General features: G+C 53.6%; 10 protein-coding genes across 10 annotated transcripts; 3 read left to right on the top strand and 7 right to left on the bottom strand.

The window, feature by feature from the left end:
• Window positions 1–1,015: 1,015 nt before the first annotated feature.
• On the top strand, window positions 1,016–3,589 carry CPAR01_14200 (uncharacterized protein; the record flags this gene model as incomplete). The annotated part of the gene is made up of 4 exons (XM_060498451.1): window positions 1,016–1,072; window positions 1,122–1,679; window positions 2,591–2,763; window positions 2,836–3,589. The coding sequence occupies 4 exons, from the start codon at window positions 1,016–1,018 to the stop codon at window positions 3,587–3,589; spliced, it is 1,542 nt and encodes a 513-aa protein (XP_060343185.1).
• A 334-nt stretch (window positions 3,590–3,923) lies between these two features.
• On the bottom strand, window positions 3,924–4,352 carry CPAR01_14199 (uncharacterized protein; the record flags this gene model as incomplete). The annotated part of the gene is made up of 1 exon (XM_060498450.1): window positions 3,924–4,352. One exon carries the CDS (start codon window positions 4,350–4,352, stop codon window positions 3,924–3,926), a length of 429 nt encoding a protein of 142 aa, XP_060343184.1.
• A 908-nt stretch (window positions 4,353–5,260) lies between these two features.
• On the bottom strand, window positions 5,261–6,489 carry CPAR01_14198 (ABC transporter; the record flags this gene model as incomplete). Its single annotated transcript, XM_060498449.1, has 2 exons — window positions 5,261–5,756; window positions 5,861–6,489. The coding sequence occupies 2 exons, from the start codon at window positions 6,487–6,489 to the stop codon at window positions 5,261–5,263; spliced, it is 1,125 nt and encodes a 374-aa protein (XP_060343183.1).
• A 1,470-nt stretch (window positions 6,490–7,959) lies between these two features.
• On the bottom strand, window positions 7,960–9,875 carry CPAR01_14197 (uncharacterized protein; the record flags this gene model as incomplete). Its single annotated transcript, XM_060498448.1, has 6 exons — window positions 7,960–8,666; window positions 8,718–9,017; window positions 9,067–9,130; window positions 9,182–9,466; window positions 9,527–9,731; window positions 9,799–9,875. 6 exons carry the CDS (start codon window positions 9,873–9,875, stop codon window positions 7,960–7,962), a joined length of 1,638 nt encoding a protein of 545 aa, XP_060343182.1.
• A 1,137-nt stretch (window positions 9,876–11,012) lies between these two features.
• On the bottom strand, window positions 11,013–11,231 carry CPAR01_14196 (uncharacterized protein; the record flags this gene model as incomplete). Its single annotated transcript, XM_060498447.1, has 1 exon — window positions 11,013–11,231. One exon carries the CDS (start codon window positions 11,229–11,231, stop codon window positions 11,013–11,015), a length of 219 nt encoding a protein of 72 aa, XP_060343181.1.
• Window positions 11,232–12,511: 1,280 nt separating this feature from the next.
• CPAR01_14195 (uncharacterized protein) lies at window positions 12,512–12,667 on the bottom strand (the record flags this gene model as incomplete). The annotated part of the gene is made up of 1 exon (XM_060498446.1): window positions 12,512–12,667. One exon carries the CDS (start codon window positions 12,665–12,667, stop codon window positions 12,512–12,514), a length of 156 nt encoding a protein of 51 aa, XP_060343180.1.
• Window positions 12,668–13,754: 1,087 nt separating this feature from the next.
• On the bottom strand, window positions 13,755–15,547 carry CPAR01_14194 (uncharacterized protein; the record flags this gene model as incomplete). Its single annotated transcript, XM_060498445.1, has 2 exons — window positions 13,755–15,245; window positions 15,440–15,547. The coding sequence occupies 2 exons, from the start codon at window positions 15,545–15,547 to the stop codon at window positions 13,755–13,757; spliced, it is 1,599 nt and encodes a 532-aa protein (XP_060343179.1).
• A 1,894-nt stretch (window positions 15,548–17,441) lies between these two features.
• CPAR01_14193 (uncharacterized protein) lies at window positions 17,442–17,819 on the bottom strand (the record flags this gene model as incomplete). Its single annotated transcript, XM_060498444.1, has 2 exons — window positions 17,442–17,656; window positions 17,708–17,819. 2 exons carry the CDS (start codon window positions 17,817–17,819, stop codon window positions 17,442–17,444), a joined length of 327 nt encoding a protein of 108 aa, XP_060343178.1.
• Window positions 17,820–22,236: 4,417 nt separating this feature from the next.
• CPAR01_14192 (uncharacterized protein) lies at window positions 22,237–22,494 on the top strand (the record flags this gene model as incomplete). Its single annotated transcript, XM_060498443.1, has 1 exon — window positions 22,237–22,494. The coding sequence occupies one exon, from the start codon at window positions 22,237–22,239 to the stop codon at window positions 22,492–22,494; it is 258 nt and encodes an 85-aa protein (XP_060343177.1).
• A 686-nt stretch (window positions 22,495–23,180) lies between these two features.
• Window positions 23,181–24,746, top strand: CPAR01_14191 (triose-phosphate transporter; the record flags this gene model as incomplete). Its single annotated transcript, XM_060498442.1, has 4 exons — window positions 23,181–23,444; window positions 23,582–23,757; window positions 23,900–24,122; window positions 24,327–24,746. 4 exons carry the CDS (start codon window positions 23,181–23,183, stop codon window positions 24,744–24,746), a joined length of 1,083 nt encoding a protein of 360 aa, XP_060343176.1.
• Window positions 24,747–25,392: the final 646 nt, after the last annotated feature.

Below are 25,392 nucleotides of genomic sequence, written 5' to 3'. Positions count from 1 at the left end.
AACATACAACACCAGGTATTCGCTGGTCGTCACCGACCCAACTACTAATCCGGCCCTCATTGGCTTATCTATGGGAGAGCGGACGGGATCCCGAGTTTTCCAATGGGTATGGTCGTATGTGGTGGTTGATGATGGTGAAGCAGTTCATAGAGGCAGCTGCAAGTTGTGGAAGCTGGACGTGGCTGCACTTCTGGCTGCACAGTGCCACGAGAGCTGCAGGCAAACAAAGTTCCGCCCAAAGAGACCTTGAAAATGCTCATCTCGGTTGCTTTATTCATTAGCATAGAAATTCGGATAAGTTAGGTGCACCCGAATTCGCAGCTCAAGCGACGCGCCGGCCTGGAAGAGTGAATGAAGCTGGAGCGAAGCTACTTCCCACTGGTCTCATTGGCCAATTGAGTTTCCCTGCACACCTGCCTGTTGGGTCAGCGTTTTCCAACCTAAGCAGGGGTTGGGTGCCGTGTTAGTGGGGCCGACCGGCCGGCCGAGAATGAACGCCGCTACCCCTCAAGGGCGGGAGCGAGGGCGGTGCTCCCCGAGACACTTGCGTGGTAAGTTGCCTGTTACAACAACGGAGTGTAAGAAGGGTTCCTCGCTTCTAATCATTGCATTCCAAGCTCTCCAGAGGCCTCCAACGTAATTGAAGGCCACTGGACCTACCTTAGTTGTAGTGAGGTTAGAGTCAACTGGAGCCTGATGAAGTATGGATTTGACTATAGATTCGACGGTATTGTACTAAGACCAGCCCGGGAACACGGCCAATACCATTCTGTGAACTGCCGAGAGCCAGTCAGGCCGGACTCTATTCTGCCCTCTTAGGTCAAACTGTATTTTCTCGAGATCCAGCGCTGTATGGTTGTCTTTCCATAGTGCAGAGTTTGCTGATTATCAATCACAGTGAAGATCAGCACACAGCACCGAGCACAGGTACTTATATGCACTGATTTCCCATCATGAGACGAGCACAGCTATCAACGAGAAAGCAATGGGAAGACGTTCACGGTAGCCGTTCAAGATGGGCGTTTTCTCACCTGACGGTCTTCCGCCAGAGATTCTCCACGATATACTCAAGGTTATCAAGATTAGTGATCCATGAAAGCAAAACGACTAACACGCTATAGCATCTAAGCAAGCACGACCTCTGCAGCCTGCGCCTAGTAAGCCGCACATACGCAGCCTTCGGCCTCCCCCACATCCTCAAGCTCATCGCGTCAGAGCTCCAAGAGTCTCCAAAGAAGCCATTCGAATCACCATCATACATCCATCGGCTGACAAAAAGCTGCTTACACGATATGCTAGAGTCCGTCGTCAAGCTCGGCGTACCCACCGACGAGTTTAACGCGCAGGGCGAAGCGGCACTGCATGTGGCGGCCCGCCATGGCTGCGGGAGTGATTGCATTCGGATCCTTTTGGCTGAATCCGCGAACCCGGACGTGGAGAGCCGTCTTGGGTGGACGCCGCTCATGATTGCGACGAGGTACGGCCATGTTGAAGCTATCGTGGAGTTGATACGCGGCGGTGCTCGGCTGGATCGGAGAGGGTTTCATGGCTGGACGGCTCTACATGTCGCAGGCCAGAACGGCCGGGAGGATATCTCCGAATTGCTTGTAAGGGCGGGAGCAAGTCTGAGGATTGCCGATAATGATGGTTTGAAGGCGACCGATACTCCTGTAGGAAGGGTAAGCAGTCATCTCCCATGCCAACATGTGAGAAGGCGACACAGGCTGCTGGTTTCCTCCGGTATCCCACCGCCATGATTCTGGAATGAGACAATCCCGCGCTTGGCTGCTGTAGATGAGTTGAAGGAAAAGACATCCCATTGGCATTGCAGCTAACTCCCTTGATCACCTAAGAGTATCGTGCGCATTTGCGCATGCCTCACCGAGCTGAGAATAGGGCGTGCTCTCCCCTCATGATTACTGATCTGTTGTTTCTGCTTACACAATCTTCAACATCTAAATCCTTCACCGAGCCCTTCACCGAGCCCTTCACCGAACATTACATGTCATTGCTAACCCGACGCGGAATAGGCCATTTCACTCTCTGGAGAATACGAACACGCGTGCGGTCGTGCACGGTACTTCCGAGTCGACGAGGCAGTCAACGTACCTCACGGTGTCAAGTCATCCAATTGCCGAATCGAGTCAAAGGCTGCAGTGCGTATATGTATTTCTTAGACCGGGATCAGTAATCACCTCACTTCCGGGAAGGATCCGATTGTACGCAGGGGCAAAGCACCGGCAGCCCCATAATACGCTCCGTCTTACGGCATTAGCTCGCTCAACCGATCTCCGGATACACTGCCCCGCCTTGCGGGCCGTGGCTTTGTCTGTCTTACACTTGCGAGCGGGGCACCGGGGCTAACCTATCGGGGTACGCCGTCGCGGCCGCTAGGGCCTATATAGCATATGATTCATCGCGGCTATGCGTTTCCAGGTGCAGATCACCCGTATACAGGGTGTCTTGCCTGCATCGTGCCAGATGAACATTCCAAACGCTAGTTGTGTGTGCGTGCGTGTATCTGAATTCATTGTGAGAAGTAGAAATAGTCATTGACTTCTCTTCACTCCTGACCATCACAATTACTCAGTATCCTCCAGACATTGAGAATCACATGAACGCCACATTAACACAGTCCGACAACCAGCACCTCAACTCAGCTTCGCCCGCCATGGACGCCTCGAACAAGCCCACAATCACGTTCTACGACATCATCCTCGATCCAAAAGCCTATCCAATGGCACCGAACCCGTGGAAGACACGGTACGTAAAACACCCCCGCCCCCGCACTTCACTCGCGGGGAGAAAGACTTCAAACCGGCTAACATTCTACAGCTTCGCGCTCAACTTCGCCCAAGTCCCCTACCGCACAACCTGGGTCCCCCTCAACGCCGTCGCCGAGACACGCAACTCACTCCAACTCCCCGCCAACCGCAGACACGACGATGGCACTGACTTCCCCACCCTGCCAATCATCCGCGACCCCCTCGCCTCTTCCTCCAGCTCGGGAGAGAAGAAGGAAATCCTGGTGGGCGACTCATTCGACATCGCGCTGCACCTGCAAAGAACCTACCTCACCGACAAAAAGCACCAACTCTTCCAGGACGGAGAAAACGGCAGCAGCACGGTATCTCTGCACCGCATCTTCAACGCTTTCGTAGACCAAGTCTTCAGCCAGTACGGCGCCCCGCTCGGCGGCTTCTACATGCCCCTCGACCCGCGCACCGCCGAGGCCGACAGGCAGTCGTTTCTGGACCGGTTCCCAGGCAAGAAGTGGGGGGACCTCGAGATCCCACCCGGTTCGGAGGTAAGGAAGAAGATGCTGGCGGATTTCGAGACGAACTTGGAGGCTAAGCTCGGTCCCTGTTTTCCTGCCGGGGGAGCAGGTCCATTCATGGACGGGCGCGAGAACCCCGTGTATGCGGACTTTATTGTCGGTGGCTGGTTACAATTCATGAGAGGGTGTTTGCCTGAGTGGGAGCCGTTGAGGAATGAGTGGTCTGGTGGGAAGTGGGGGAGGCTCTTTGATGCGCTTCAGGAGTGGACGGGCGTAGATGGGCGAGAGGGCGTCGTACCGGCGAGGCCATGAGAAGACAGTCTTCCCGTAGACAAGGGTCTTCTCAGCAGGTGTTCACTCTGAACTCTACAAGTATGGTGTTCTTGATCGTAGGGACTGAATTGGCTCCAAAAGGTACGCGGCTTTCATAGTACAAATGTTTGCTTGCTTCAAATATTATCCTTGCCATGAAGCGTTCGTGGTGTGGACAAAAGACCACACTATCCCGTCAACATACGCTTGCGAGCAAGTCTCGCTACGCTCCCACGACGAATCGAGTATTCCGACCAAACATCTCAACATCTGAGGAGATCCAAACAAGACGCATCAGCCTTCAAACCTCCCCACCTTTCCACTCCCACCACACTTAAGCGGCACCGCAGTAAGCGCTCTTCCACAACAACCCATTCGAGCTCCTGGAAGCAACGCAGCCTCCCGAGCCGCTATTAAACCCAATCCGCCCCTTGGCGCCACCGCAGTTGTATCCGTCATACAGATCGCACCCGCCGCTCGTCTGGGCCCCGTTACCCCGCCACGCGCCGGCGACGTTGAGACTCCCGCTGGCGCCCGGCATACCGAGCGAGAAGCAGTCGCCCGCGCTCCCGCCGTTGACGTACTCGGCCGCGCGCGGGGAGCGGGTCCACCACGCCGCCGTCTCGCTGGTGTAGGCGGAGCAGCCGGAGTTGGAGTAGAAGTTGATCTGCACTGCTTTGCCGGATTCATAGTTTGCTGAAACGGGGGTCGCCAGATGGAGCGCTGCTGCTGCGAGGAGCGTGAGGATGGATGGGGTGTACATTTTGAGTGGTGGAGGAGCAGGTTTGTTCGATAGTCGTTTGTGAGAGATGGAGGAGTTGATGATGGGCAATAGGAAGTTTGCTTGAACTGGATGGCTAAGGGCTGGATGGTAGGTACTACAACCGCCCGAAGCTGAGGTTATATACAAATCCTGCTCTCGAGATTTGAGGCTGCTACCTGCCATTACAAAACCATCGACTCCATTCTATGAAGCAGACAGACATTGAACCAAAAGTTGATGCCTAGACTAATGGAATTCCGACTGGCTTCTTAGTAAGGACTGTCTTGGTACACTCTGCTAGACAATTCCACCTTCCAGTCTCGTCCCTAGGAGCCGTAATCGTGGGGACTCTCACGAGTGGGCGCTGATTCAGCTGATCCTTTGATGCAACTTAAACTCGACGGGATGAACCACGCGGGAGGACCCGTCCCGCTTATTTCGGGCTGCAGCAAGTACGGGCAAGGGTGTACCCTGTGGGGTCGGTAGCGGAACTCCGCGGGCTTTGGAGTAATCGAGAAAAGGAGGACACTAGACTTTGTTTCTATGAATGTTCGATCGAGGCAACGGCCGTGGGACTCGAGAACAAACAGAAAGCTGTCTTGGAATACCGGCAAAAGTGCCAGAGTCACGACATTACATCGCAGAGCCCATGTTGTGAGAAATTGGAGACACATAGAGCTATCTACATTCTCTGCAAATCCTGCTACGTTGACCAAGATTGTCTGCCACGTCTTGAACATTGCAACTGTCTTAGTCTCGCCGACGTCGACAAAATTGATGACAATATTGAATCGAAGCCATTGTTTCAAAGCCAATTCTCGCCAACTCCCATACACGCATCTTTTCAACTCCGTCCATCACATGTAGTCCATAAACCACAGCTTACACCAAAACCTCACTTCAAGCCCTCACAAATCATCAATAAGAGGACTCAAACCCTGCGCCGTCCCAATCTTGTCCTCAAAAAACAGCTTCAACCGCTCAACACGCACCCGGTCCCCCATAAACCTCTCAAACTCGACCGGATTCGTCGTCTCGACATCCATAATCCCGGGATACCCCGCCGGCGGCGCCACATCCTTCCTCACACTCCACAACCCCGCGGCCGTCGCCGCCGACTGATACTCGTCGCTCAGCATAAAGTTGTGAAGCAACTTCGCGCCCTCCGGATGCGGCGCGTCCCTGAAGATAGCCGCCCTCTGCGCCCACGTCACAAAGGTGCCATTGGTGGGTATGGACACGTTCAGCGGCACCGTGGGGGCGAGGCCGATGCCTGCTGTGAAGGTGGCGGAGAGAGTCGTGTTGGGCGAGGTGAGGAGGGTGACGGGCGTCCCGGTGCCGCGGACCCAGCGCGGGTTCTGCGCGAGGAGCTTTTCGAACCATTCGTAGCCGAACTGTTGCATGCTGTTGAAAGAGAGTGTTAGCTGAGTCTCAGCTACGATCTGTCTGGACAAAAGACTTGGCTTTTGGTTTAGGGGGGGAAGCCCGGAAGAAGTAGCTATACTCACATCAGATCAAACGCATACAACACCGCATCATCATCGTTAGGATACGTAAGAACAAGCCGATCCTTGAACCTCGGCTCCAAGAAATCCGCAAACTCTTGAGGGCCATCCTCCTCCCGGTCCGCATTCCAGATAAACGTCCACGCAAAAATCGAAACCCCGTACCACGCGCCGCGAACGTCCCGGAACGCGGGGTGGATCTTGTCAAAGTTGACGGGCTGGTAGTGCAGCAGTGCGCCCTCGAGGTCCCAGCGCGGGTAATCGTGCAAGGTCTGCAGGATCGCCGTGTCGACGTACAGCGCGCCGGCACCGCCGCCGGCACCGCCGAGAGCGGAGAGGGCGAGCTGGCGGTCAATGTTCCCGTCGTGGAATTTGGATACGTCGACGGTGATGTTGAGCGTCATGCCGGGAAACCGGGACTCAAAGGCCCGCTTGAGGCCGTCTTGCTGGTTCGTCTCGTCGCCTCCGTGCCAGGCTGTGACGATGCCGCCCTCGGCGAGGGCGGCTTGGTGGATCTCGTCGAGGGTGCGGGTTTCGATGATGGGGGCACCATTGAAGCCGAACGTCGTGTCGTATGCTGCGGCTATGGTGGCGAGGCTGGTGGCGGTCAGAAGAGTTAAGCCGATCATCATGGTGAGAGGGATTAGTCTAAGTCGATGATGAGGGGGGGAAGTGTGTAAGTATAATCCAAGTCGTGGAGGGAAGCTGAGGATGATGAGGACGATTTTGCTCTGATGAGAAGTCATACTATGAGGGATGCTACATCCGCTATATATATCAAAGTTGAACAACACAGCTATTGCTTGGAAACATCTTGCCGTGTAAGTCTACAACGAGACTACGGACCGGTCAACAGCATTGATTCTCCCACGGCATCTCTGTTCAGACCACTCCTCTGCTGAATAATTCAAATCATCCAGCCTATGCCACCTTCAAGGCTCAACGTCGCAGAACCTGCATGTTCTGGCTCGACCCAGATCGCGACAACTTCAAGAAAATCTCAATGTTGGTAAGCATCGCCGTCACAAGCAGCGTCTACACCAGAAAAGGTGGTAAATAAAAGAGCCGACGCGCGCGGTAGACTTACAAACCCAGTGGGGACCTCCAGCCCCGGCCGACCCCACCTCATGAAATAATGTCGCCGTAAGGTATTAGTCTGCTTCTCACTAGCGTCTTCTCCCCTCACTACATCGACCACGCCGCATTTTCTAGTGTTTGTTGGAAAGAATATTTGCTTTGCCCTGTCTCCGTAATCGGAAGTATGGGCTGACACATGCCACGGCCGTGCCGGTCAGGCCAAGTTCCCTGATGAAGATGAACTCTGCCGAGATATCGTGCAAGAACGGAAGAGGGCGAAAGTTGATGCCAGGGATTAGTTTGTTTTCTCAATTACACGACGCACCGGGGCCATCCAAAATTTAAACAATAAGCTTATTCCAATACACGCCGCCGAACATTCTACAAGTGCACTTTACAGTATTTCGAGCGTTATTAAGCTCCGTGTAAGTAAACTCCCGACAACCTCTGATCGGCAAAAGCCAAAGTGAATGAGTGAGCCAGACTAGGTAGCGGGTTCAATACTGTATGAGTGACGATAGCCGCTGCGGTGAACATAGTCGTCGTTGTCGTTCCTGCGACCATGATAAAGAAATTCCCCAATTAGGAAACATGCTTGCCATGGATGAACCACTTTTGCATCTTGACCTCGTGCTCGTTTTCGGATCGCCGGCCGCTTGGGGGCTGAGAGTGGGTAGGGGTCACTTCCCGTAGCTTGGTCAGCATCGCATGATACCTAGGCAACAAGACTTCCTGATCGGAAGCTGGCGTCGGAAGCGGGCAGCGCCATCCAATAAGGGTCCGACATGTTTCTATAAGACCACCTTACTGACCAATGAAGAGACGTGAGTCTCGTGGATTTCTCGTAGGAACATTATTTCCCTGTAGTGGTGTCAGGAGCGAGGGCTCGCACTGACAGCATAAGACAGAGAATACAATGCAAATCTATTAATCTAGTACCATATTGAGAAAAACAGCCAAACTCCAAAGCTATGCTACGAGGGAAGGGGGTATCTCAGCTCCGGACCATGCTACAACACCTAGCACTAGCTGCTCTCTGCTTCCAGAGCGCGCTTAGTGCCCTCCTTTGATGCCACATACTGATACACATTGGGGTCACCACCGGTCAACTTCAACAGATGACGCTCGTACGGCCCGAGGGGCTCCTCCACCAAGGTCCTCCCTCTGGGACTAGTAGGAGCATTCTCCTTAGGGCCACAGTACTCCCAAACCCAGCGACCATCAGAGTCGGCGTCGGCAGGATGCTTCATACACTCTTGCTGATCCGACTTAGGTTCCCAGACTGGATGGTGCGGAACCGGGTCTTCATAAGCCGCATTCGAGTACACAAGCCGCCAATTCTTCTTCATAGCCGGGTTGTCCCACTCTCCAAGGTCATTCAACCCCAGGCCCTTGCAAGCCAGGCGGATACGGACCGATGAATGGATGCGCTCGTTCGTGTCCGTGAGGAAAGTAGCGGTTCGAGCATCCGTATGAGCATTGACTTGTTTGTACAAGCCAGGCGAGCGAATGATCTTTCCGGCCAAGGTGTAGAGAAGGTTCGAGGTCTTCTGAATAGAACCGAGACCCCAAGGCCGGAGGGGGTGGTTCTGGCCGTAGACGGGCTCCATTGCCCACTTGATGCTTTTGTCCTTGATTTGGGCCCTGTAAAAAGAATTGGACTGCTGCACGCAGCGTTCGAGTGCGAGATGGTTAAACTCGACACCAATGGATGCCAGCTGATCCATCATCCCTGGATCGCAATGTTAGGTATTGACCAGATACATCATGGAGGTAGACTTACAGGCAAGAGTGATGTTAGAAATTCCCTGATCATTCCAGCCGCCACCGCAGTTTGAGTGGTTTCCCGGGAACCAGACTTGTCGAAGATCAGTCGTATGCCTATTAGCCTTAAGACGTTCCCAGACAGCTGGCTGGAAGGAATAGCGCGTCTCGTCGAGAGCCAGAGCCTGGAATGCGTGTTCGACTCTGTCAGACAGGCTCGTGTCCCAGAATCTGAACTCGCGGTTCGACGCGTAGATCCCGAGCTTGTTCAACCAAGCAATTTGAGGGATGCCCAGGCTACCGACAGTGTCCCAGACGGCTGTTTTTGGTGTCAGTTGTGGAGTTACACTAGGGTTGGGGTTCCTTACCAACTGCTTTGACCTTGATGATATCCCCTTGGCCCTCATTCTGTTTGACACGGGTCATACCGAGCTATGCAGGTCAGCATCTAGTACTCTTCATCACAGGGAACGTCGGATTTACCTTTTCTAGCCTGGCCCTGTACACCTCCGCCGCCCCCTCACCCTTGGGTTTGTTGTCGAACGGCATCGTGGGGAACTCGTCGCGGTAGCGGTGGTTGTTCCAGTTCTCCATGTCTTTAAAGATGGGCCAAAAGTGCTCGACACCTTCACGGGTCAAGAGTCCCAGGTCGGAAATCATGCCAGCGACGGAACGAACAATGTAAGCGCCACGAGAGAAGCCGACAAGGATGATCTCGTCGCCGTCGCAGTAGTTGGCGCACAGGAAGCTGTAAATGTTGCGAACTCGCTATCGTGTATATTAGTACTTGTTCGACCCCCCTAATCAGATGGGAAAGGAGTCACGTACCTCTCCGAGACCGAGGCCGAAAGCACCGCCAGTAAGGGTGTCGAGGGTATTGCTGCCCGTGCCGACGCCAGACTCGTACTCGATGACTTGCATTCGACCATCGCTGCACCTCCGGCGAAAACACCTCGAGATGCGAGTCACATTTGAGGGAATCTGCAGCGACCCCTTGGGCTTGAGGAGCGTGGGCTTAACGTATGCACTCTCTCTATGGGGTTCCAGTCAGCAAACAAGATCAGTGATACCAAGCTGAGGAAATCGATTTAGTGACATACGAATTCATCCAGGTGCCGTCGCAGCACACGATCAGTCTCTTTGGAGAGTAGCTCATGTTAGCGGCTGGGGCGACCATGGCGAGCAGTAACCTGTCAGCAAGAAGAGGGAGGAGGACGGCGTTGTCTCGTAGGTTCTAGGTGTAGGTAACGAGAGGCGATGGGAGCAGAAGAACTGATGGAGATGAGGCGGTGAACGGAGGGATGGACGTCAAATCAGAGTAGAAGGGAGAAACGGGAGTCAAGGGGGGATTCCGGATCAGTTGCCGAGTGTTTTGGTTGAGCCTGGGTTTCTTTGAACGTTGAGTGGATATCGTGAGACTTGCAATCTTTACCTTCCCAGGATGCAGAAGCGGATGCTCCCTTCTTTATAACAACAGGGGGGGCGAACTGTGGGAAGCGCAAAGTACCGAACAAGGCATGCGGGAGGCACAGAAGAGGCATGAGGAAACGGAGCTAGGGAATCCGTAAGGCTACCCTATGAGGAGCTGTCGGGAGGCATTCGCGAGTGAGATCCGAGCATTCCAGAGAGAGAGACATGAACAAGAGCAAGAGGAAGGAACCTGGAAGCGCGCAGGCGCGCCCTTCTCTCGCATCGCTCGCTTCCATCCACCACAGTTGCCCACTTGCGCGAGAAGGGTGGGAGGGAAAACAGCCAAGAACGAGGCTGAAGTCTGACATTGGGAGCACAGAATAGGTAATAGGGAAGGACCAGGCAGGCGTTGCGGTGAGGGATGACTCTTGTGGCTGTTTGTTGAGCAAGAGCCCGGGGGCACAGCATTGCAGAAGAGAGGCGGGGCAAGAAACAGTCCAGGCACCAGAATAAGAGTTTGTAGCATCGAATACCTACCTTTGCGGCATTGAATGGTTCTTGCCGCCTTGATTGGTCGCCTTGCGGCTTACATCGTGTTTGAGCAGTGTACCTACCCTTGGGAAGGTATTTAGTACTTATGCAATGTAAGCGGGAAAGCGCAAATGTGGTGTTCTTGTCATCATTTGGGTGGATCGTGGGGGTGGGTGGTTGCACAGGGCAGGACTCGCTTGGCGGGGGCCGCCTTCCCATCAATGAGGACTCAATTTTCGGTGGCTTCTTGTGATGGGTGACACAGAGTTGCGGTAAGAGAAAAGGCATCTATTGGGCATCTCCGTTCAAGAACTTGAACGACAAAGACGAGTCTTGGAGTCACTTGCCGTGGAGGCGCTCAGCCTCGATGACACTACCAGTCACCTGCTCTCAAAGAATGGCTGAGAGGAACGAGTGTGAGCTCAGGGTAGTAATAGAGGAACAAATCCGTCGTCAATTGAATGACAAAGCCTCCACAACGGACAATTTTAGGAATTTGCAGTATCATTTGAGTCGCCTGCCATAGGTCAGCTTCTTCAATCGCTAAAGAGCTTATGGAAATGAGCAGGCGGGCAGTGCCGCACATCTGCATCTCGCTGAGCCATTGAAGAGAGGCGTCTGGGCATTGGCAAGGACGAGACGGCACAGGGGAGAGCGACGGACTCTTGCCTCTTGGGGCAGGTGACTGGGAGGTTCATTTCCACCAGAGGCGACGAGCAGGCGAACCAATTGACTGCAGATGTCTTGGGAAAGGTACTAAGGCAACCGTTTTGAGGCTCTCGATCCAGGGAGTTTCATAACAAAATATGTCAACCGGGTTATGGAACTTTATTGGTATTGTTACTAGGTAGTTTACTGACATACAAATACAGCTGTACCAATTCGGACTAGACATATGTCATGGGATGGGCATTATGTTAAACTGACTAAACAAGTGACGACAATAATGACAGAATCAAAGTTAAAAGGCACCACATTACCCGTCTGCCACTCACCATTCGGCAACTCTCAATCTTCCACAACCTTAGCTTCACGGGAAAGCCGCCGTGCATACCCCGCCAAAAATGACTGCATCAAGCATCAGTTGTAAGACCATACCCATCAACATCCGTCCATCCATCCATCCAACCAGCCCAGCCCTACGATCGGGATCACCCAGTCCCGCATCTCACCTCAGATTTGAGAACCACTCCCTGCTGTCCTAGACCAACCCTCATGAACCTCGTGATCGTCAATAGCGCACACTGCGAATACCCGTCGTGAGACCCTGCCTCAAGGTCAGACTTTGGAGCCGCATTAGACTATGCCGACGAAATGCGGGAGCGGGCATTCCGACTAGTCATGATGGGATGAACCATCCAGCGTTGAACAACATCAGCCAGAGAACTCTACCAAGCACTCTGTTTTCTACAGGAAAAACGTTCCGTCTTTCGAGTAACCGAATCAACGAAAATACGCACCAGCGCAAGTGCTCACGCAAAACATTCAGTAATCAACCACTCCCAAAAAGCCTCCGCCACACCCGTATCCCGTCTGACTGTACCCTGCAGCCCAAACATCTCGAATGACTCCCGTCTTACTTGCCCCTCCAGCAATGAACCTTACCTAGTCTCTCATCCAATCCACATCCGACTTCTTTCCTCTCCCTTCCCAAATCCCTAACCTCCAAATCTCCCGCACGAAGGCCGCCGAATTTCTCACGATGTAGAACACATCCACTAGCACCCAACTACCCACCACTGGCCCCCACAATCACACGCAAAACCCACCCGTAACCCACCACGATGCTTACCTGGGGCAATTCTCCCCTCCAATGCCTTCATCAACTCGCCCAGATCGTCTAGTTGGTTAGGATGATACGTTGTGGTTCTTCTATACAGCGATCCGTGTTGACGGCGGTTCGAATCCGCCTCTGGGCAGTCGAAGCTGGTCCACTTGGACCAATTTCATTTTTTTCTCTTTTAAGTCTGCATCTCGAGAGTTCCTTTTTTTTGGCTGCCCATCTTTCTTTCCTTCTTTTGCGTACATTCATGCTTAACTCGGTCGAGTCTCATCCCAAATCCAGCCTCACTACAAACCCTGGCTCACAATTAACCACTCCCTTTGATGCATCGCAGCCTAAACCCGTCACATCACGAGACCTCTCAGGTAGCTAGATTCTCAAAGGACGCCAAAGTCTCAATCTCCAAAGGGTAATACCTACCAAATCCGACCAAATACCCCAAGGGTGGGATTGGCCGCGACCCGGTTCGTCTTGGCAAGCCTCCGAACCACCGCCGCCACCGAAGAAACTTTCCAACGCCATCAGCCGCAACACACCAGGCTCCAACCAATCACGCCAAGAAATTGACCCCAATACCATCCAAATTCGGAAGGAAAGGACACAAGGCCAGAATAAATAAATAAAGAACCTCAGCTACTACCTGCAAGGAGACCCGGAAAACCCTTAATTATCGAAAAACTAGAAACGCGCCATCTCATCATCCCGGGATAGTCATGTAACTACCTGCCCTCCTTCAGCTACTGCGAAACATTGCCGCTCAATAGTGTTCTTTTCAATCCCCAGCCCTACATCAAGTCCGAACAGTGGCGCGGCAGCGGAAGCAGGGAGAGGAAGAGTCAAACTTGACTTCACCTTGTCGGAGCAAGCCCGAGACTGCCAAGACTGTTGTTCTAGACACGTCCAGTCACCGGATAATCCATCAAAACACATTGAGCTAATGTCAAAGTTGGCATGTCTTGAATTTTGCCGCCCGTCGTTCTGACGGCGGTCTGTCTATTGCTTTCTGGTCGCTATGCTTTACGTACTCAAACACGACATCAGATATCGCTAAGATATGTAAATAAAAAAATCAGGCACAAAAACATGGTGGGTATTGCATCGTAGTATGCTCAGCGCAACATGCAAACCGGGCCGTTTCATTTTGTTGTAGTACGGATACTCTTGTTCCAGTACTGACTGCAAGCAGCTCTCATGCTGCGAATCTAGTGCAGGTGGTTCCCTTTGAACCTGCACTATATTTTCCAGACCTCGTAAACCCAAGGTGCTCAAATATGCTCAAACCAAGTAACGCGCGAGAAAACCCTCCCTTCCGCCTTCACAGAGAACCCTTACTTAATCTTCCCCAAACAAGATACCGTGGTGCTCTGCGCACAGCTGGTCGAATCCCAGCCAATACACGGTCCCGTTGTCGTTGGCAGTGTCTGACCAGGCACCTCCATCGTTCTCCCGAATGTCCTTGGGATACGGGTGTGCGGGATACCACACTCGGCCGTCAATCAGCTCAGGCATATAATGTTCCTCCTGCTGGAACCAGTTGATAGCGGAACGGATCAGGGAGCGGCCGTAGGGGAAGAACCACATCCGAGGCCAGAACACGTCCAAGGCTCCCTTCTCTCCGGTGACGTGCAGCAGCGGGAACGTCTGCTTGGTCACAATGTTGGCGCCGAATTCGGACTTGCGGATCAGCTCGTTCACTGTCGCGCCCATCGTTTCGTCCTCGGTTGTGTTGAAGATACGCTTGAGCGATTTCATGCCGTCCGCTTGCATATGCAAGCTCCAAGGCACAAAGGTGGAACTGTTGCGATAGTTTTGTGAGATTTCGACCGAGTACAGGGGGCGGTCAAATTTGCGCCAGTTCACCCACTCGCCGTAGCCAGCCCATGTCTGGAACATCAGACTCCAATAGTCCATGGCGATGTGGAAGTTGTAGCTGTACGCGGGCTCCAACTCGGGAACCCAGCCGTCTTCCGGAGGCAGCATGACAGCGGCATCGGGATTTTCCTCCTTTTGCATCTGTATTCTCTCAAGCTCCTGTAAACCCCAGACGTCGCTCATGTAGAACTGGTCGCTCTCTCTGAACTCGTATTCCGGGTCGTACACTTCGTTTATTAGGTCTAGAGTGGCTCGGAACATCTCGCGGACCTCCTTGATGGGACCAATAATGGTGCCGCTGTTGAGCCATCGGGGGTGGTTGAAGGCCATATCCTCGCCAGTATTCGTGAGAGGGCCGAACTCGTGGCCGTCCATGTTGGGCACCGGAGGGACCGCCCAGCAAGCCGGACGCCGCCAGTCCACGGGCCAGCAGACCTTGTCCGCGCCGAAGAAGATATGTCGGCCCATCGGACCAGCCAGACTCTGGGCCCTCTCGGGTCCCAGCTGCTGGATGATTCGCTCGTCTTCCTTGGCCGCTGCCTTGAAATATCTCTCAATCAAAACATCGGGGCCAAACTGGAGAAGGACGTCATAGCCATCAATCATCATGAAGAGATCATCGTTGCTGGATTCGGGCAAGTCTTCGAGGTACTTGGTGACGACGCGGATCTTGGCCAAGTGGGACAGGGCAGCATCGTTTTCGCCGGTGCCGTTCCATCCTGCAATGACTGGCGCGCCGAAGCGGTTGGCGGTAGACGAAACGAGGGCGCGGCAGAACTGCAAGTTCGGGGCGCTGGCGGCGATCAGGAAATGGAAACGGCCGGTACCTGCGCGGGCGGGTTTGGCCCCCTTGGTGGATGGCGCGGAGGATTTACTTCCGGTGGGGAGAGAAGCTGAGATATCGGACTGTGGGAGGAGGCTATTGTCAGTACAAATGTCAAGCGCAAACAGCTACAACGGGTGTCTCAGAGTCCCGCATTGAGGAGTTCGGTCGAAGTTTCAGCTCAAGTCGGCACGTGGGTGCGCATTCTTCCTCTCCTGGGGGAAAAACTGCCCCAGTAGACGGGGGACTTGCGACGGCGATCAAAAAACGACAAGAAGTTTGAAGTAACGACAGGAAACAAAAAAGAAGGAAAGAAGCTTACCCAGCTCAGGTTCTCCGGGTAGAGGGACTGTGAGAAGATGAGAAGCGCCGAAACGATGACGAAGGCGGCCAGCAGAACGAGTCTGCGGCCTTTCAGAGCCATCAACATGGGTGCGACTCGGGTTTCATTTAGCTGCCGGATTGGCTTGAGATCCAGGTTGGGCGATTTTGGGGGGTTGACAAGTGGGCAAGCGGGCTAGTGCAGTGCAGTGCAGTGCAATGTTGGTTTGCGACGGCGGCGATGAAGCGATATCCACGAGGGAGAGAAGAGGTCGAAAGTGCAGTTTGGGGTATTAGAAAGACGGTAACGAACCAAATGAACACTTAAGGGCCGGCAGTAACGAGAGTAAGGAAGGAAAGTAGAGAAGAATATGCACACTCCCAGGACTCCAGGATCGTCGTCGTTGTTAAGGGGTTGGAGGGTAAAAGAAAGAGAAGGGAAAGAAATGAGTGGAAGAAGTTGACTGTGGCAAGAAATGCTAGGTGACAGATGGCGGATGGAGATGGGCGGGGAGTTTTTTTCCCCTGGGTTCAGGTTGAGGGCCAGGAATTGCCAAGGCCAAGTGCCAAAGTCAGTATTTCCAAGAGCTGTCAGACCAGAGGAACAGGAGACGCCCGTTGCCGCTGAGAATGCTCTTTTCTTCCCACCCTCGTGGTCGAACCCCTTGGTCTCGGTATCGTCTACTTTTGTCTTGGTGTGCTGCTCTTCTTGGTAAAGACAGGCGTGTGGGTGGTCATGTGTCAACGCGGAAGAGAGATGGAGAGAGACACAGGCTGTCGACCGATACGGCTGTGACTTGAGCCGCACTGAAGTTTGAGTTGGTGAATTCCAGTTCAGGTACCTCTGGATCCTTGGGACAGGTACGGGTAGTGGACTAGACTCCGAGAACGTCGATAGTCCTTTCGAGTCCGGGGAAGCAGCGGCGGAAAGGAAATTGGAAGCAGGGTCTGGCTAAGTGGACCAGCTGCACGGGATGATTCGCCCAAGATTGGATTGGACGAGCGGGAGTCTCGAGGGGGAAGGAAGAGGTCAAAAAAGAAGAATTGTAATAATACAGGACGGAATAAAAGGGAGGATTAGGGAAGAAGGAAGGACAGACCCGGAGTGACGACGACTCGGAGGAGCCAAGATTGAGCTAAGACCAAGGTACTTTTTCGTGGTTGATGACCACTGCACATCAGGTATCAAAGTATCCATAAGGTAACGGTAGTCAGGGCAGGTACGGATATTGGATTGTTATTGTTGCTGCTGCTGCTGCTGCTGCTGCTGATGCGGCGGTGCGGGCGGTGTCCCAAATGATTACCTTACGATGTACCTCTTGTTCAGCGCATGGCAGGAAGGAAGGGATGGGTGGGCGGCACTAAGAGAGGAGGGCGTCGGAGCGGGAAGCAGCCACGCAGCCCCATGTGAGGTGCGGAAGGAGCAGGGAGGCGCTGGTGAAGGTGCGGTGCAGGTGCGAGGAAAGGCACTAATGCGAGGTACCTTCCTCGGATAGCAATTAGGGGGAGGCAATGTCCAGCGTGGCGTAGCGGGCGGGACGCCGGGACTGGCGGAGAGGGAGAGGTCATCTCACCGTCCGCCTTCCAACACTCCCCATGGAAGTTCCAGGTGCTATTTGGTTCATCAGGTCGGGTACATGTTAATCAGTTTGACCGGCACATCAATCTCCTTTCTCATGGCACGCATGTTTTGAAGAGTTGATAGACAGAGGGAGTCCCTGGCGTCCTGAGCGATGCGAGGAGAGGGACACGCACACAGACGTCTCAAAGTTGCCGTCCCGCCCAGACACTCACACACACTTTAGCGGTGGACGTCGCGGTGTCGCATGGCATGGGCTAGGCTTGTCATTGTTCTGTGTACGTCGGTACGCCAGTACGCGTGTTAGGAAATAGCCTACTGGGTCCAGTCGTGGGCACCCAAGGATCTTGGGACCATCGGAATATCAAGCCATGGGGAGGCACGGAGGGGGGGCGCTGACAAGGGCCGGATGGCATTGGCTAGCTCAGGGCCGGGCTGACGGTGACGGTCTGATGTTGGTGGTTCGGTGGGTGAGGTGGGTGATGACCCAAGATATCAGACTTGCCGTGTCGTCCGGCTTGGATGCTTGGTATCGCCGCATCGGTGCCGCATCGATGACGGTTGAGACCTTAGCCGTGCTGCCTCTTGTCTTGTCTGCAGCCTGCATGGCGGGACTTGATTGACTGATTGACTGACTGCCTGCCTTAGCTCAGCAGTCTGCAGCTGTTTGTGCTACCTGCAAATACGCACAGAAGTTTTCCAAAGTCGTACACGGAAATACCCCGTACTGCTCTTCGTTAGAGTCAGACTCAGACAGAGTGACAGACAACCCTCGTCCCTGGTGGCCTTTGGCTTGGCGCATTGCTTTATTCTCCTACCTTGCATCGCCGCTTGCCTTACGCACGGCAGTCGACAGGGAGCAAGCAACATGTTCCATTGCCAGAAAGACTCGCGACTTTTTCATGGAGCTGGAGTTGAGCATTTGGGGCAAGCCGCGAAAGGGAGGGCGCACTGTCCACTACACAGTAACTCCCGCCGTCAATTGTGGCTGTCCCGGAAGAGCCGTTGCCAGTTGACCAGTTTTAGCACGGTAACTAAGTGTGTAACACCGCTCCCGCCAAGAAAGGCCGCGGCAGAGTGGCTGAATTTCCATGTTGTCTGAGATGGGCTACCGACCGTTGCAGACGCCACCGTCCTCGTCGATTCGTCCGTTGTGCTCCCTTAGTGCTTGGAGAGTCTTGGGGTCTTGGAGTACCTATCGTAAACAGGTATTGTCGGTACCTTACGTGTTATGCTCTTATTTCTCTCTGGGTCTATACATTGCACGTTGTGCGCCGCATCGCGGATGGATACCTACTCTGTCCTGGCTGGACGTTGATGATCTGAAATAGAGGCTGTAAATTGCGAGCGGCATTTGTATCTCCACGATGGTTTCATTGTGTGAATCTACCTGGCGCAAGAAGCGAAACTGTGGGTTTCCAATGGGAAAGAGATAAGATGCGAATTGCGTGCTGAGGTAAGCGGGGCCATGTTAATCTGCGATTCTGCGCAGTTGCACCTTCCGTCAGTGGCCTCACAACGAAGAAAATAGAAAGATGACATAATGGCCCATGATACGTACTTTTTTACATCGAACTGGAAGTGTTCCCGCCGCCATCCTGAGGTCACACTGTCTCCACCGCATCCCGTCCGTTCCCCTTTTCCAATCCCACGGCGCAGCCACAATCCTGTGTTCTCTGCTGCAATTGCTGTCATGAGCCCCAGTGTCTTGGTTCGACGTGCTGCTTGTGCTGGAGCTGGTGCTGGTGCCATGCTTGGCTCGACCATACGCAGTTGTGTACCTACGACCTGCTACTGAGCTTTGCTTCTTGGTCCTCATTTCCCGCCCTGCATCTCTCCTCAGCCAGTCGCATCCAATGTCTTTGAAGTGTCAAGGCTGCTTCCCGCTCGGTTTTCCTTTGGTTTGCTTGCAGCACCGCGCGGCTTGGCTCTGTAGCCGTCCCTTATTTGCTGTCATCAACCATCACCCTCTCCACCGAGCTTCCACCGTTCCGCTCCTCCCTCCCCTAAAAAAGCCAAGGGAGGGAACCAAACCCAAAATAAGAAGGAACAAAGGCTGGGCATCGCCAGACTTCGGATTCATCGGCTTCTCTTTCTTGTCAGCACACTGCAGCAAATCAAATTGCGCCCAGCAGATCAGCCAACTCAAATGATCCGAACACAGTATGTGCTGGGCAGCTTCCTCCTCCCCCTCCGTGCAGCAGCTGCAGGGCCACAGACAAGAGAGTAAGAGAAACATGAGACAGGCATCGCCATGCTGCCACGCGCACGTCTTTCTGCTGGAGCCCTGCCTAACACTTGTCCCTTACCTAAACCTAGAGTGAGACCTGCCAAATAAACCTCCCATGACAGAACACACGGTAGGGTACTTACTGATGATATCAATGGGCCGAAACCTGTGAGCAGCCGCAGACAGAAGACGCAGTATCCAGATAGATTGCCTTCGGTAACTACTGCTCTTCAGACTTCTCCGACAGCCCCTACATCATTACGGAGTATTCAACCTTTCGGCTCGCTCGCTCGCATCTCATCAAGCTAGATTTTCCTCCTTGGATGCTGGACCCTGCCTAGAGCCGCATTTAAATGAGATCGGCCAGTGATAATGACTCTCTTACCCACGCGCTTAGGAACGTATACTTGAGTATTCGTACCGAGCACACAGAGCACTGGAGTCGCTTTACCCCCACTTTTCCGCCTGCTTTTTCGTTTTTGGCTTTTTTCTTGATATGAAGAAGGGACGACAGCTGGAGTCTTGGAGAGTCAGTCTCCAAAGTCTGTTTAGAAAGCTCGGGCATGCGCAAGCCTTGTAGCTTAGGTAGCTTTACGGGAGTACCTAAGTAAGTTACGTAGGGTCTGAGGCTTTTTTAGATCAAGAATTGATAACAACGCGACAAGATGCGGACTGCCAATCATGCAGCAGCAGCGGCGGCCGCTCAACTGGAATCAATCATTCTGTGGAATTTCTCCAAGTGATCCCAAATAGATAAAAACCAGACTTTGAGACATCAACAAGACCCGCCGCCTAAACGCAATTAAACGTGTTCTAGAGCTTGATGGACTGATCCAGCTTTTGCCAGTGATCACTGATGCCCCCAGACTCACCTTAGCTAACTCGAGCTTGCTCGCCAGCTGAGGTAGGTGTGCTCCAAAAAAATGCTTCCATTCCACTTTATCCAGGTTTCTTCATGATTGATCCCGCCGAACCCCGGCGGGGCGTAATCCCACGCAATTGGCCAACCTGGTGGCAGGTATTTGCCTTTTCCATCCCACCCCTTCTTGTTGATGTTCTCCCAAGTTCCTTACTCCAGTAGGTACCTACCCTCCCCCCGGTCTGCCAGAGATAATAGCTGCCCTTCCTCCAATTGAACCACATCCCCGATCTCTCATCCCGCAATTACACTGTATCTGGCTCCTCTCCTTTATTAACTGGCCCCGTTTCGCTAGGTACTTGGCCATAGGATTCTTGTGGTTCCCCCTTCCCCCTTCCCTTGCCGTCCGGCCGCACCAGGATGAATCAGGGCCCCAGGCTTACGCGGCTGCCAAGGGTGGTTATGAGGGGCGCTCTTTTCTTCCCAAGACAAAGCTCAACTTCGGACGCAAAATCCCACCCGCCACCGCACTGTACGAAAGTACATCCCACCGCATCTTTGGCCCGTCGGGCTTGTTCATCCCGCCCACCAGTCACAGAGCTCTATCCGTACGGTACCTACCACAGGTTGAGTGACTTTCACTCTTTCCCAGACCCGCGAGACCCTCCAACCACCCCCGCCAGTCTCCAGACTAGAAATGAGGATAGATGACGATGATGACCTGGCAGCCACTGATCGATGATGGAGAACTGCACCCCGAAGCCCTGTCGCCCCCATCTAAACCACCACCGCCACCTCATCCAAAGTGAGTGAGAGCGCACTCATCCCATTGTATAGGTAATCAACCCGTGAGAGCAGAGGATCCCGAATGGGAAACACGGCGGCATCCGCTCTACTTTATGTAGAGCAGCCGCCAGCACGCTGTAAAACGAAGCGGCGTCACGGTGAGCCGGCCGGTAGGTAGGACACTGCACTGGAGTCTGGTGAGAGAGCCCGGCTACTAGCTGCCGTTTAGCTCAAACGGGCGGGCAGATTTCACGCACAATGTACATCACACACACGACGCCGGCGGCGGCCCAGCACCACCAGCGCCAGCGTTAGCACCAAAACGACAGCGACAGCGCGATCGACTACGAGAGGCCGTTCGAGAACGATGGGGTCGCATCGAGACTAGAGCAAGCCGAACCGGCCAGATTTTGCCGATGTAATTATCCCCAAACGCGCAAGCCTAGGTTTGATAGGCGGATTGGACATTCAGGCTTTTGAGTTCTGTTGTATGAAGTGTGAGAAAAAGCGTTGCGTACGTGAGCGTGTCCACGACGCCTTCTGTCCACTATTGAGTATCGCCTCGTGACAGAAGATGCCGTATCGCCCGTGACCGTGGCTGAGTCCTGCTTTCGCTCCCTTTACGATGGTAGACACGTCGTAAGCTCTCTCATATAAGGGCGGGGGGCGATAAAGCGATAAAGCTAAAGTGTATGAGATGAGAAGCCGTGATGCCGGGTTTCGTTTCCATTCAATAGACTCGGGAGAAACCCAGACAGATCTGAGAGACCCCTTACTGCGCACCTGCACTGCTACTCTACGTACGGATAGTGGCGGAGGATCAAGTCTTGTTTCTGGCCTTTTCCTTTTTTTTTTCTTGCTGTCTCGATGTGATGTGCTCTCCTGATCCCCGAGCCTCGAAGTACCCTTACTGTTTGAGGAAGCTCCCTTGGATTAGCCAGACCAGCCCAGGTACGTGTGTAATTTATCGTGTGCCGGGGCCGGGAGATGGTTGTAAATCACCAGCTCACTCACTCAGTCCACTTACTCATTCGCTCAATCATTTACTCACTCATGTCATTCTCATTCACTCACCATTGGAGGATGCATCTAATGTTTATTGTTGGAAAGTATTCCGAGTGAGAGTCTGGCAGTCTGGACTCCGTACCTCCTCTCTTGTACACCGTAACGGCAAATGAACAAAAAGGGGACTCGAAAAAAGGAGGACTGGCAGTGAGCAATGCCGCCAGCCGAAACGTCATTGATGCCAAGCGCGGAAGCGAGAAAGATGCCCGTTTGAGTATCTCGGCATCCTCTGCTTCCTCTTCTTGTCCTTCCACCCCGGTGGGTCATGTCTCCTCTGCCATGATCCATCCCTCCCTCCCCTCTCCACCCTGTGCCTGTCCTCAATCCCGTGTGTTCACTCTCTCTGAGATAGTCAGTCTCCGTACCGTGCTTCCCACTCCTATTCCCACCCTCACTCCCGTCCGTCCTTCACCTGGGCTATCTGTCTTGCCGTGTGCCCGTCTCACCACTCACTTCACTCCCCCATTCCTTTTCTCTCCACACGTCCTTTCAACCCTTCCGGTTCCTGTCGTTCCCTTTTCTAAAAACTTACCTTAATCCTGCCCTGCCCCCCTGTTCCCAGACCCTTTCTGAATACATTGCTGCATCGGATTTAGCTGACGCCTCGCAAAGCCCGCGATCCGAAGTCTTGGGTTCATCTACAGCCTGTTCCACTGAGCAAACGCCCTTGCCTTGTGCCTTGTACCTCCCGTCTCTACTATCCGCCCCCCCAATTACCACACCTCACACCTCATCTACCTCCCTCCATCTATCCAGGTCCCTATTTTCTCTTAAGTCTTCTCCCTTCATTCATATTGTCAACCACACACTCCTTCGATCGCTCTGCCTCTCGTTTGGCCCTTTTTTCTCTTTTATTTACACTTTGTCCGCATCGTCCGCAGCCGTTCCTCCATTCGTCGCTTTTTAGTCCGATATTTTTTAAGCTCGACTACCTGACGCACGCCCGTTTGCCGCCCAAATCCCCCCGCCCGCTCGGGACCGATCTACGTCGTGAAACCAGGACAGTCGTCAGCTTTCTCGACTTAAACCCCCCCTAAGCGACAGGGAACTTGTGGACGAACACACGGTCTCTAAACAAATAAACGAAAGAGGATTCCAACACCTTGCGACGAAAACGGGGAAAACCCAAAAGGCTCAACCTCTTTTCTAACAACGACCCAAACGCCAAAAACCCACCACTTCCCACACCCTACCGTTCCGACGACGGACCCTTTTTGGAAGCAATGGCGGAATCCAGCAACCTCAAGAACGAGGCTCGACGGAGCGAGGAGGGCCACGGCCTCCTCAACGGCGATGAGAAGCGAATCGAAGAGAGCTACGATCTCGAAGCCAACAGCACTGCAGCTACCGAACAACAAGCCAACGCCGACAGAGTCCGCAACCCCGTCGAGTACACCATCTCACCTCAGGTCAAGTTTGGCTGGTTGAGCGCCTATTTCATGTTCAGCTTGGTTTTGACCCTCTACAACAAGTTGATTCTCGGAGCGGTATGTACATTGCCTCTGTCATTGCATGCGTGAGCTCCGAATTCTCATCAATATCGTTGAGAAAACGAATGAGCAGCGATGAAATGATGGGGAAAAAAGCACCCTTTTCGATGAGCTTCCTCTAACTTTCATTCTAGTTCCCCTTCCCGTGGCTTCTCACCTCACTTCACGCCACGTGCGCGAGTTTGGGTTGCTACTGCTTGCTGCAATGCGGCTACTTCACCATGTCCCATTTGGGACGCCGCGAAAACCTCATTCTCCTCGCCTTCAGCTTGCTTTTCACCACCAACATCGCCGTGTCTAACCTGTCACTGTAAGTAACCAAAATCCTTCCTCTTTGGGCCTGTTCTGTGCTGCGCCGCATGATGGTGCGCATTCCGCCCGCACCTCCGCCGCCGCCGGAAGGGGCGGAACCCGAATAACTTGACGAGCAATCATGCTAATTCACTGCGCAGTGCCATGGTCTCCGTGCCATTCTACCAGGTCCTCCGAACTACCGTCCCCGTGTTCACGGTTCTCATCTACCGCGTTGTCTTTGGTCGCACTTATGAGAACATGACCTACCTGACGCTGGTTCCCATCATGATTGGTGCTGCTCTGACCACGATTGGCGAGTACACTTTCACCGACCTGGGCTTCCTGCTCACCTTTGCGGGCGTGGTGCTTGCTGCGGTCAAGGTACGTTATTTTGGGTTTGCTCATCTCCCGTCCATCATCCGAAATACAACGCTTTGTCGAGTTTGCGGAGAGTGGTCCCGGCGACTCCAATTGGGTCCGCCATCTCCGCCCTCTGCGTCCTCTGAAACTCGGCCAGCAAACCTTCGTCCCATTTACAGTGCTACTATCAATGCATTTTACAGTTACTAACGAACATGTTAACAGACCGTCGCTACCAACCGCATTATGACCGGCCCCCTGGCCCTCCCCGCTATGGAGGTCCTGCTGCGCATGTCGCCCTTTGCGGCTATGCAATCTTTGGCCTGCGCCATCGCCGCCGGCGAGCTCGGAAACCTCAACACCATGCGCGTGGAGGGTAACATCAGCCTCGCCACCCTTATCGCTCTCCTCGGTAACGGAATCCTCGCATTCGCCCTCAACGTTGCCTCTTTCCAGACGAACAAGGTCGCCGGTGCCCTGACGATGAGCATCTGCGGTAACCTGAAGCAATGCCTGACGGTTGGCCTCGGCATTATCGCCTTTGGCGTCGAAGTCCACCTCTTCAACGGCTCCGGCATGATCCTCACCATGATTGGTGCTGCGTGGTACAGCAAGGTCGAGCTCGACCGCAGAGCCCGCAAATAAACTGGCTCACATGGATTGGCGAGCTGCGCATTTCATACTGCGCGTGTAACGAATATCAGTAACGGCCGAATATCATATAGAAACCGGGCGCAGGCAAAGCCGTGTCAGCCTGTGAGGGTGTTGGGGTGTATCGGGAAGGCTTCTGGTTGTATCAACCGGCGGAGCCGCGGTCGACGCCGTCCAACAGCCACGGAGCTACGGGACAGGAAAGGACGATCTGCCGCACATCGTGGCGTCGGGAAACCCGCATGGGTTAGGGCGGCGCCGGCGGAAGCCAATCAAAGCTGGCGTCCCAAAAAGCCGGTATCGCTTCCGCCTGCTTCCCCCCTTTCCGCTAAGGAGTTTCCTTGCCGACGCACCGCACTCTGGACAAGATGATGCCGCGTGTAAGATGGAGGAGCCGAGTGCACCGACGAAACAGAAGCATGCATGCCGTGGGCCATAGGGTTCGCGCATCGATTTATACCCTTCGCATGGAGTAAAGGAAACGGGCATAAACACGGGATGTTTTCATCAAAAAGGGCTAGGGAAAAGACTTCATTTGTCCTCTAGAAACCCTGGGTTTCTTTTTTTCTCTTTTTTTCTTCATTCACTTCTCAATTTACCGTCAGGTAATAATACAAACATTCAAAAAATGACCTTAACC

The sequence above is a fragment of the Colletotrichum paranaense genome (genome assembly GCF_030867605.1).
Source record: "Colletotrichum paranaense strain IMI 384185 chromosome Unknown Scaffold_14.1, whole genome shotgun sequence".
Lineage (NCBI taxonomy): Eukaryota > Fungi > Ascomycota > Sordariomycetes > Glomerellales > Glomerellaceae > Colletotrichum > Colletotrichum paranaense.
The sequence above is the reverse complement of the archived record's forward strand: the minus strand, read 5'-3'. Positions and strand labels throughout refer to the sequence as shown.